At 45.9% G+C, this 12,459-nt stretch overlaps 1 protein-coding gene across 1 annotated transcript in view; it reads right to left on the bottom strand.

Moving 5' to 3' along the window:
- The window catches only part of XYLT1 (xylosyltransferase I), a 182,661-nt gene that overhangs the window by 157,017 nt on the left and 13,185 nt on the right, over positions 1–12,459 (bottom strand). The window contains exons 3-4 of the mRNA XM_011950301.1: positions 10,698–10,800; positions 2,969–3,479 (exon numbers count right to left, since the gene is read on the bottom strand). Coding sequence (XP_011805691.1) covers positions 2,969–3,479; positions 10,698–10,800 — 614 coding nt within the window. The remainder of the gene's footprint in view (positions 1–2,968; positions 3,480–10,697; positions 10,801–12,459) is intronic.

The following is a 12,459-nucleotide window of genomic DNA, read 5'->3' as shown; positions in this document are numbered from 1 at the left end:
GGGAGAAAGGAAGCTTTCCTTTCTAAATCTTTCTATTTGAAAGTATTGTGTAGGCCAGATACTGTGGTCCAGGCCTGTAATCCCAGCTACTCTGGGAGGCCAAGGTGTATGGATCATTTGAGGTCAGGAGTTTGAGACCAACGTGGCCAATATGGTGAAAACCCACCTCTACTAAAAATACAACAATTATCCAGGCATGGTGGCAGGCACCTATAATCTCAGCTACTTGGGAGGCTGAGGCAGGAGAACCAGCTGAACCTGAGAGGTGAAGGTTGCAGTGATCTAAGATTGTGCCACTGCGCTCCAGCCTGGGCAACAGAGTGAGACTGTCAGAAACAACAACAAAACACACACACACACACACAACCAGATATAAAACAAAAGTACTGCATAGACACATGCTTGCTACTAGAAACTAAAATAATATAGATGCACTTGTTAAAGCTGTCCCTGCTGCCACCCCATCCCTGCAGATAGGGGCCACAAGGAAGGTCTGCTGTCTGTCCATCCAGCCCTCTTTCTGTGTACTTAGTGTATATGGCCACCTCCTATCTGATCTAAATCCTCTATTCTGTGACCAGTGCTAAACACAGAGGCACACATTTAAAATGAAAACCACCTCTAATGAACTGGGTGACCTGGCATAGGTCTCTTCCCCTTTATGAGCCTCATGTCCTTATCTGTCCAGGGAATCGAATGAAGAGTTCCCTAAGAGGTCTTTCTAGGCTACTTTCCTGGGGAGCCATTCTCATGTTGCACTTCCTTTCTGCATCAAGAGAGTTGTGTGAACTGAGCATCTGCCTTCTCAGGAGGACACCAGGCAAAGCCTTGTGTAGCTCCTGGATGCACCAATGCTGGGGGAACGGAAAGCCCTTACTCCCCAATTTTGCAGCTGGCTTGATTCTCTGACTCTATGCCTTGACATTGAGCAGCCCCTCAGTGGATCCCTTCCAGCTGTATCTGTTGACCCTGACACCTCCCCAAACTCCATCTAGCTTGACTCTGACATGCCCCCAACCCCACTGGAGCCCCCAGAGCTCTCTGTTGCCTCCTTGCCGGCCTCCATGCTCAGTTAAGGGTCTTTTACCTTCGGCGATAACAAAAGCAGGTGTTGGCATTTGGATTTAGAAGCAACAAGGGAGTATTGTGAACCTTTGGCCACTTCGTGAGTGACAGCTGGGCTGGCTTTGCAGTGTGGCCCAATGAGAAGGAGGGATGGCCAGGAGTCAATAGTGAAGTAGGCTCCCAGGGATGGTGGAGCAAAAAGACCCCTAGAATACAAGCTGCTCCCTGGACAGATAAGAAATCCAGGACCTGAGAGCAGAAAGGACTCTCCCTACTAGCTGGTAGCTGAGCTTGAATGAAATCCACACCCATTTATTTCAAATGCATTCCTCTCTGTTTGTTGCTAGTGGCACCAACTCTTTGTGGGAAGGTGCCTTTTGGATGCTGTCACCCTCTCCACAGAGAAAACCACTGAGCAAACGAATTCACAAATGTCTTGAGAAGTAAGATCTTCTTCGAGGAAAAAATAAAATTTGAGTGTTCCCAGAGGCTGGATTATCATAAGCTAAGGTGGCAGGGGCTAGCGGGAGGGAAGGGGGCATGCTCTAAACAACAGTGACCACGAGTCAATAACCAGCAACCACGTGGCTGGGTCACGGGTACACTGGGGTTCTGTCTACTCTGAGTGGGTCTGAAATTTCCTGCCATAACAGTAAGCTTGTAAGGTCACTTAAAGGCCACGTGAACTTGGGAGAGGGATTTTACATCTCTCATCTGAAAAAAATTGGGCTCATGACATCAGCGTCAGCCTCACAGAGTGGTGGACGTCATTAACAAATTGACTGCACAGAGCCTGGTGCGGTGTCTAGCACACAGCGAAACCTCACTAGCCACCTGCGGCTGCTGTCATTCCCCTTCCCAGGGCACTAGAGAAGGGGAAAATCACCACCAAGAAATATACATCAATGGCATGATTACACATGTGCTAGTGAAACTGGTCTCCCCATCTTCAGAGGGCCCCTCCTCTCTGCCTGTGAATTTCTGGATCAGAGCTCTGATCCCTCCCTATGTCTCAGCAAGAGAGCTGGTTTATCACCAGGTCATCAGCACACAGAAGAGTGCCAGTGAGGGGAAAGAGGGAGGGGAAAAGGAAAGAGCACGGAAACGTGAAAGGAAGGAAGGAAGGGAGGGAGGGAGGGGAAGAAAGGAGGGAAGGAGGAGAGAAAAATTAGGAAAGAAGAGAGAAAAAAGCAGGAAGGAATGTAATAAGGGAAGAAAGAAAATAGGAAGAAAAGAAAGGAGAGAAAATTAAAATAAGGAAGAAAGGAAATAGGAAAGAAGGAAGGGGGAAGAGAGGAAAACAAGGAAGGGAATGAGAAGAGAGAAGGAAGAAAAGGAAAGGAAGAAAGAAAGCAGGAAGAAAATAAAGGAAGGGAGGTAAAAGGAGAATGAAAATAAAAGGATGGGAAGGAAAGAAGAAGGGATATAAGAAGCAAATGAGGAAGAAAAAGAAGAGGGAAAGAAATTTTCAATAAAGAAAAATGGACAGAGAAGTTAATGCAACCAATTGGAAACCTCTCAAATCATAATCTATTACAGTAATATTCATGTCAATTCTAATCCCAGTATTCTGCTGAAAGAGAAACCAAACCATATCAATACAGCTCCCTTGGCTCCTGCAAACGTCACATCAGCTCCCGATTTCACTATAATTTCATCCTCTGCCATAAACGCAATGGGTTAAAGCACCTACAAAAGGTAACCTGATTTTACAAAATTTTTCTGATACAAGACTTCAACATTCAGGGAGTACTAGAACACATCAGATCTCGCGTGCTCATCCGGGGTTTGGAAAACAGGGCAGCCTTTCTCAGGAGCTCTGAGAAGGTGAGCAGAATGGGGCTGGGCAGGAGGAGGAAGCGGCCAGGAGATCTCTCTCTGAGCCACTGGGGCTGGAACTTACCCTCCAGGGGGCAGAACCGAGTCACCTTCTCAGGCATCAGCAGCCCTAACTTGTGGCGGCAGTAGGTCTCCCCAATCTCCTGGCGGCAGTGCTTGGACTTAGCACGGGACAGGGCAGAGATGGCCTCCTTGCCCGAGATGTCACACTTGGGGGGCTGGTCATACTTGGTCTCGGGGGAGCTGCCGCCAGTCTTCCTGGCATGAGGCAGTCTGGACACATCCTTCCCACGGCTGCTGTTGGCTGCGGCTCTGTCCCCGGGAGGCAGCACCTCACCGGGGCCTTTCCCAGGGAATGCATGTCCTTTTCCTTTCTCCTGCTGTTCCAGCTTCCTTTTCAAAAGCTCCTTCTGTCTACTCGGTGGCTTCTTCGCCAACTCAGGCTGGTGCTTCTGCTTTTGAGTCCTGGGTGCGAAGTTGCTGTTGTCGACATTCTCAAAGTCTTTGGGGACAGAGTTCTCATTGTTGCTGTCTGTTCGCACTTTCTCTTTTGGCCGGTGAGAAAAGTAGCCATCCTGGAGAAGAGGGGAGAGAAAGAGAAGAGAAACTTGACTGAGAGATCATGCTAAGCGTACTGGCCTTAGGAGAGTGAGTCATACGCATATGGAAGCCTGGGCCATAGTTTCACATCCCACTTTTGCTACTGGTTTAACCTCTGGTAAGATGTTTCTCTCTGGATCTCAGTTTCCCCATCTGGAAATACCAGATTTCCAACCAGAAACGAAGGCTTTTTCAAGCTCTAAAGGGCCATGACTACAATCCTCAATGCTTCTTACTAACCACACCTTTTCAAGTCAGTTTCTTTCCTTGATTGTTTTGCCACTGGGTAACAAACACTGTGTTCCAGCGTCCTGTTTAAATTCCAGCTGAAAGTGCTGTGATGGTTTACTTAAGGGCTGGAAATGATATAATAAAGTTATAAAGGGAAAAATATTGGTAGGATATTATGTACATTCCATTGCCTTTAGGACATGCTCATATATCTATGCCCATAAGAGAAATCAGACCGAGCTGTTGTAAATTCTGTGGGAAAGAAACCAGCGGCATTTTTTTTTTTTTAAAGAGGAATGCAGCCCTTGTAGGATAAACCTTACGCTAAGTCCTAGAGCAATGCAAACTTGTGACACTGTTGTGCTTGAGTTTGGCTCTTCGTGTGTGTATGTGGAACAGAACTGATGAAGTCACTTGGGGTCGACACAAAGATCAGGAGTCATTCTGGAGACCATGCGTGGCATGGATGTTTCTAGAAGGGCTGGACCCCAAATTCAGCTCCTCTATGGGTAAATGGGTCCTGGTTACTTTGATCAGTTGAGTGATCAAATGCATCATTCAACCAATGCCCCAAATTGTTTCTGCAACACGCTGCTTCTGCTTGAAGCTCATTCCCAAGGCCTTAATCTGAAAGCGTATCCAGTGTCCTAGAACATGGCCCCTTGACCTCTAAAACCACACAGAACAGTAATGGCTCCATATACCTGCCCTTGTTGCTATGGAAACACAGGGGCAATGAGCAGCATCCCTGCTAGATTTCCTTTTAAGGAAGGCTGAAATATGCCTTTTACCAGTTCCCAAGGAAAAAGGCATCAGGGCCTGAACAGCGGAACTGCAGTGGTAACCAAGAGCAGCTGACCCTCAGCAAGGCTCCCACCCCAGCAGGTCAGCAAACAACTGTTCGTGTTTTTTATAAATAAAGTTTTATTAAGACACAGCCACATCTGTCCATTTGTGTATTGTCTATGGCTGCTTCCTGATACAATAGCAGAGTGAATAGTTGTAATAGAAACTGGTCTGAAAAGCCTAAAATATTTCTATCCTAAAATATTTCTACCCTTTAAGAAAATGTATACAGAACCCTGCTCTGCTGGAGTGTGAGTTAAAAGGCTTCCTCCTCTTGGACTTGGTTAATTGTTTCTGTCCTCACCATCCATCCATATATGACTTAGTGATGGCCTGGAAAAGAAGGTGCCCCTAGGACCGGGTGTGGTGGCTCACACCTGTAATCTGAGTACTTTGGGAGGCCGAGGCGGGTGGATCACTTGAGGTCAGGAGTTCGAGACCAGCCTGGCCAACATGGCAAAATCCTGTCTCTACTAATAATACAAAAAAAAAAAAAAAAAGCTAGGGGTGGTGGTGCACACCTGTAGTCCTAGCTAACTCAGAAAGCTGAGGCAGGAGAATTCCTTGAACCCGGGAGGCAGAGGTTGCAGTGACCTGAGATTGCACCAATGTATTCCAGCTTGGGTGAGAGTTAAATTGTCTCAGAGAAAAACAAAACAAAACCAAAAAAAACAACAACAACAAAAAACAAAACAGATGCCCCTCTAGCCTCTGCTCCATTGCTCCTAGCTGTAAGCACGAATTTCTCTGATTTGGTGGAGGCTCTGACACTAAGACACCTTGTGGCCACTCTGTAAGCTAGGCATGGCTATGACTTTCATTTTGCAGGTGGGGAACTAAGCACGCACGAACAAGTGACTTGCCCAGGGTCACCCAGCTAGTTGGTGGTGAAGCTGGAATTCAAACCAGGCAGATCACAGACCCCACACTCTGGGCTACCAGGGACACTATCCACTTCCAAGAAATTGTATGATCCTTATTACACCCACCACCCAAAACCCTTAAGCATTGCAAGCTGACACTGAACTGCAAGATCTGGCCCCTCCCGCCCAGCTAAATGAATCTGCTCTAGGTGTGTGACCTCCAAATTGCAATCTTCAGGCTGGCCAGTGGCCTACTGTGTTGCAGAAAGTCATAGGGAGACAGTAAGCAGCGGCCACAAAGCACGTGGAGTTTGAGGCTGCAGGAGCTGGGAGGTTAACAAGGCAGGAAGAAGGAAAGAGATTCAAGAGAGCTGATCCATCCCATATTGGGTCACAGGGCGGCTACTGGTCGTACACAGGAACTGCTTTTACATCCAGATCTATAAGTGAGGGCCTTCTGCTTCTCGTCTTTCTTATTCTCCCACAGAGACCTACAAAAAATCCCCTTCAGTGGGTACCTAGAGTACATCTTTATTCTTGTAACCTAAACAAACACTGCTGATGTTCCTCTTTTCCCGTTTTTCTATCCGGAGGCCCTTGAAGAGTCCCAAGCAGCCTCTCAGACACATTTTCTGAGCTCTTACCACCAGCCAGGCACCATAGTAAGTTATTCACAGGTATTACTTAATAGGGTACTGACAATTGGATGTATTCGCCTTACCATTTTATAGAACGAGGAGCCAACGCTTGTTGTGATACATTCTTCAGTATGGATCACGTGCTAGGTGCCATGCTAAGCCCATAGATGGAGTATCTCACTTAACTTCTGGAAACAAGTTCCAACATAGGCACTTACAGAAAAGGGTGGAAAATAAGCTTGGGGATGTTAAGCTATTTGCACAAATTCATCTTGGGGAGGCGGTGAACCTGCAACTGCCCGATTCTAAAACCTGCTATTGTATCACGCCTCTTGTGTTTTGCTGAGAGGTAAATTGAGAAGCATTGAGCTCCCCTGCAGTGGAATGGGTATCACCCTCTTTGCTCATATCAGCATCTGTCGGGATGAAGCTGATGGGCAGGGGTGGCATTCCATAAAGCTATGAAAAACCATTTCAGTTCCATTCCTTCTAGGCATGTGTTAGAATTGCACGTCCCTATCCCTTGCACATTAGGCATAGACAAGAAACGTGGTATGGCCAAGAGCAGTCACTGGAACCCATAAGGTGTCATTCACTGGATACCACAATATCCAACCACCCTCCTCCTGGTGGAGGTCATGCATCCCTGAGTAAGGCCCATGTGAAGCAGAGACTCCACCAACCCTCAGGGTGCAGAAATTGACCCCTGCTTGCTTTGAGTCACTGAGATTTGGGGGATCTGTGTTACTGTAGCATGGTCTAACTCATCCTGATTAATCCAGGAGCCAACCTGATCTCCTTTCTTCCTTTGAGCTGACTTAGGTACAGGAGCCAATTTTTTTTCTCCCTCCAACAGACAGAAAAACCTATTTGACGACTCCCATGCTCCAAGAACATAAATTTAAATTCTGTCCCTAAGCCCATTTTCTAGAAGCTTCTAGAAATGTCTAAAGGGCAGGGAGTAAGCCAGAAGAGCTACTGCCCTGACGGACATGTTCATTTTCTCTCTTCAGACATATCCTAAGTGTTATTCTTGGGCTCTTCTCTTTCCTTACTATCAGCAAGGTTCCCCACACACAAGAGAAAATCTCCACAAACCCCCATTTCAAAAGCTCCTGTTCTCCATCACTTTCTGGCTGAACTTCGCCAAGCAAAACCAGACAGAAAACACTGTGATCATCTCCCTCCACTCCCCACGGTCAATGATGCTAATCTGACAATCAGAGAATGGCCGATTCCTCTGGCTAATGTGTAATACCAGGAAGAGGCACCACCATTGATTCTAACTGGATTCATGATTAATACCCGCTATCTATTCAAGAGAGGCCACCACAATGGCAATGATTAGCTTGTGGTGGCCCTGTGAACTTCTGCCTGGCCCCGGATGCTACTCAGCTGCCACGGGAAATAAAAAGATTCGAGTGTAAGAGGGAAGGAAAATATTTTGTCTTCTGGAATGAAGAGCTCACAGATATTAGATCGCTTCCAGAAAAGTCAGAGAGAGGCGCAGTCAGCGAGAACTGGAGGCCTGAGAATTCCTGTCCCTCGGAGTCACTGCCATTTTCTATAGTGACTGCTGGAGTTCTCTCTAGCTTTCCCCCACCAATTCATTTTTTTCTTTTCTTTTTTTTTGAGATGGAGTTACACTCTTGTCACCTAGACTGGAGTGCAATGGCGTGATCTTGGCTCACGGCAACCTCCGCCTCCCAGGTTCAAGCAATTCTCCTGCCTCAGCCTCCTGAGTAGCTGGGATTACAGGCACCAGCCACCACACCCAGCTAAGTTTTGTATTTTTAGTAGAGATGCAGCTTCACCACGTTGGCCAGGCTAGTCTCGGACTCCTGACCTCAGGTAATCCACCTACATTGGCCTCCAAAAGTGCTGGGATTACAGGTGTGAGCCACCGTGCCTGGCTCATTTTTTTATTTACTATTTAAACACTTTATTTTACTATGCAACATACAGCAAATTGTATATTGTTGCATGCACTACTATTTTGTTGACTATATATATATAGTCAATATATACTATATTGTTGACTGCACAGCAGATCTCTATGGCTTCTTCATTGTGCATGCATGATTGAGACGTTATGCCTGTCCATCAGCAACTCCCCATTCTCCTCCCCAATCCCCCAACCCCTGGCAACCACTATTTCACTCTCTAGTTCCAGGATTCTGACTATTTTCGACAGCTGATAGAAGCGGAATAAATACATGTACTATCTGTCCTTCTGTGACTGATTTATTTCAGTTAGCATAATGTCCTCAAAGTTCATCCATGTTACTGCATGTTGCAGGATGTTCTTCTTTTTGAAGGCTAATCTCCATTGTATGTACACGTCACATTTTCTTTATCCAGCCATCCAAGGATGGACGTGACATATCACTTCATGTTCCCCCTAACTCTTCATCTGGCTGCCAAGGGGTGAACAGATTTTGGCTTTTCTGTCTTTTCTGTGGAGACTCAAGATCGAGAAAGCCACACCCAGGATCCCTTCTCTTTACAAAACCAATCTTGGGAGGTCTCCAGGCAGACCCATAGAAAACAACCATCATATGCCCAGCACCAAAGTGGCCCATGATCTGTGTCCTTTGAATCTTCTTGAAAACTCTTTGAAGCAGACAGTATTAGTCCTCCTTAAGGGGAGGAAACTAACACAGAGAGAGGTTAAATAGCTTGACCGAGTCCATGCTGCTAGTAATGAAGTGACTCAAACTCTGTGTCTCAGTTTCCTCATTTAAAACACTGGGATGATAACCCCTTGGTATCCATGGAGATGATAATAATACTCACCTCAGGCCAGACACGGTGGCTCATGCCTGTAATCCCAGCACTCTGGGAAGCTGAGGTGGTCAAATCATGACGTCAGGAGATCGAGACCATCCTGGCTAACACTGTGAAACCCCATCTCTACTAAAAATACAAAAAATCAGCCGGGCGTGGTGGTGGGCGCCTGTAGTCCCAGCTACTCAGGAGGCTGAGGCAGGAGAATCACTTGAACCCGGGAGGCGAAGGCTGCAGTGACCTGAGATCGTGCCACTGCACTGCAGCCTGCGTGACAGAGCGAGACTCTCTCTCAAAATAAACAAACAAACAGTACCTCACCTCTTGGGTAATTCAATGAGGAAGAGTGTATGTAAAACTACTAGAACATGCGCACCACACAAAGCCGGAAGAAGAACGAGTGGCAAAGCAGACTGGGTATCTCTATCAATTAACACTCTCTCCCCTGACAGTCTCCGCCTAGAGGACAGATTGGTTATTATTTCTCAACTGCGATCAACTGGTGTCATCTTCTCTAATCTTAATCAATCCAACTCTCTCACCTTGAGTTGTTTATGCCAATGCAACCCTTTGACTTACTTTATTTTAATGTACTTATTACAATGATTGCACATTCAAATGTTTGCGTGCAAGCTCCAAAACTCTAATTGCTCTGCTGTTGCCTTACCTCTAAGCTGCTGCTAGAATCCATTTTTATTCTGGAGAAATAATTAAATGCAATAACGTCCTCCGTTTCCATTCAACCTTGGGCATGTTTAGAACCAATTTCAATCAGGTAGAAATATGCTAAACAATATGGCTCTGAGAGGCAGGTTACCTGACCCACGCTGCTGTTGCAAAGACACGTGGGTCCTTTCCCAGGTTCTCTTGGTTCAGGATGAATCTATACTTAGTCTACTGAATCCCGACTCCTTGCTCCCATTTCTGAGGGGTGGGGGTGGGTTGCTGTGATTTTTAAACTATCCACTTAGAGACAAACCGTTGCTCTTACTGTTTATGTAGAAAGAGCACCAGGCAGGGATGGGGAAGACCTGGGTACTAGTATTCCATTAGCTGGTGTCCAATTTTCTTATCTGTAAAATGATGTGTCCCGAATGCGTGTTACTAACCATTCTGAGTTAGTCATTAATCAATGTATGCAATGAACAAATTCTGCCCCTTCAGCTCATTAAAAAAAACAGTTCGATGGACCTTAAGAAACCAGGAACTGAGGAAAAGACGGAAGCTCCAAAGGGTATCCCGTCTCCTCCCAGCCCTATCCCTCCATCATCATCGTCTATAGTAGCAGACTGAGATTCAGAGTTCCGGACTCAGGAATAAGTGAGCTTGATTCCTCATTTGCTGGGGTTCTTCAAGCTGGGACAGAACATTTCTCCTCTCTTTGCCTCAGTTTCCTCAGCCATCCCAAGGAGCCGAAGATGGCACTTACCTCCCAGGGATTGAATTGATCAAGCATAGAAGATAATACTTGACACGTGCTAAGTGCTTAAGAAACATGTATGTCTTAGGGAACTTCTGTTCCAAGCCTGTTGCATGCACTAACTCATCTCCATGACGAGCTGATAAAGAAGATGCTATATTTTCTACCCATTTTTCAGATTGGAACATTAAGGTACAGGAAGGTTAAGTTACTAAATCCACACACCTAGGAAACAGAGGAGCCAGGATTTGAGGCCAGGCTGCCTAGGTCCGGAGGTCATGCCTTTCAATACCCCACTGCCTCTCCACAGCTATTAGGAATAGGGACAGGGCCAAAGGGAAACCCCAGCCAGGTGCACTGCTCAGACATGAGGGCGTCCATCCCACCCGCTTATCGTGACCAGTTTACGGCTTCCTTTTGTGCCATGTGCACGCACAGCCGGCTGGGTAGCTGTTTGCTGTTGAACTCAGTGTCCGAGGCTTCGTTCCAATCACCAAGGCTACCAAGGCCACTGGGAGGGACAAACGGGGAGAAGTCCGCACCTGCTTCCAAAAAGACCTCCGTGCCAGGGTAGGCAAATGGTGGAAGCACAGTGTGCGTGGCTGTACCCATTAGGACATGCAATTACCCAGGCTGCCAATGCAAATAGACCTAACAGAGGCCCCTTGCCCAGCTCATTTGCATGCACAAAAGGTGGCTGGGCTGGCCAGCACTTAGAAACCCGTGGACCACGGCTGGACACGGGCAGGCCGTGCTGTAACAGAACCCTAAGTAAAAAGCCCTTTGCAATGTAGCATCATGCTAATGGGATGCAAAACACAGCACGGGCTGAGATGGGAAGGAGGGAGACTGATAGGGCTGAGTTGGAATCCGATCTCTGCTTCTTAACTCTGAGATGGAGGACAAGAGATTTAACCTCTCAGAGCCTCATTTTTCTCATCTACAAAAGAAGGGGGTAAGAAGACCTACTTTGCAAAGGTAAGGTGGGGATTAACTAATATGTCACACACATATAATGCTATTTAACGAAACAACATTGGGTGAGAGGTTTGATGTATGTTAAGCACTCAAGTGGCAGCAGGATGATATTTCAAGCTAGCGCCTTGTCACCTGATGAGCAGGTCTGAGTCTTTTTGGAAAGGCAGGGTGTTGAGGCACAGTGGGTTGAAATCTGGACCCCGCCCTTTGCTCACTGTGTGGCCCGGGGCACAGTGCCTAACTTTGTCTGCCTCAATTTCCTTCCCTGTAAAATGGGGACAATAATGCGTACTCAACCTAATGATGCTGTCATGAGAATTAAAGTCAACACATGTAAAACACTTAGTTTAACATCTAGAACTTAATAAACATTAGGTATAATTTTTAAAAATAGAATAAATGCTTGCAATGGTGATTTAGTAAAGTGGTTCTTAAAGTGTGGTCTGGGAACTGCTGGGGGTCCCTGAGGCCTTCTCAGGGGATCTTTAATGACAAATTATTTTCACCATAATATAAAGATGCTATTTTCTTTTCTTGTTTACTCTCTTATGAGTGTACAGGGGAGTTTTCCAGAGGCTACATAACACATGAAACAGCAACAGAAATCAGAAGCAAATGTGAGAATCTAGCTGTCTTCTATTAAGCCAGGTGTTACAGAGATTTGTGAAAAATGTAAAACAGTGCCTCTCTTCTCCCTAAATTTGTTTTTGTTGGGGAAAATATGCATATTTTTCATAGATATATTTTATATACACAAGTAATAGGTACTATGACTGTTTTTAAGTGAATTAGTAAACATTTTAAGAATGCCTTAGTTTAAAAGTTACTATATAGAAAACATTTGATAGAACCTACCTAAACCAAAGCTCTCTGGGATCCTCAATAATGTTTGACAGTATTAGGCAATCCTGAGACCAAGTTTGAAAACTGCTGACATAATATGTAGGTACAATCAGAAGTATCTACTGATTATTAAAATTAAAAGTTTAGGATTCTTACTATGCAGCCATAAAAAAGCATGGGTTCATGTCCTTTGTAGGGACATGGATGCAGCTGGAAACCATCATTCTCAGCAAACTATCACAAGAACAGAAAACCAAATACCGCATGTTCTCACTCATAGGCGGGAATTGAACAATGAGATCACTTGGACACAGGAAGGGGAACATCACACACCGGGGCCTGTTGTGGG

The sequence above is a fragment of the Colobus angolensis genome, unplaced genomic scaffold, assembly GCF_000951035.1.
Source record: "Colobus angolensis palliatus isolate OR3802 unplaced genomic scaffold, Cang.pa_1.0 Scaffold305, whole genome shotgun sequence".
NCBI classification, from domain to species: Eukaryota; Metazoa; Chordata; class Mammalia; order Primates; family Cercopithecidae; genus Colobus; species Colobus angolensis.
The sequence above is the reverse complement of the archived record's forward strand: the minus strand, read 5'-3'. Positions and strand labels throughout refer to the sequence as shown.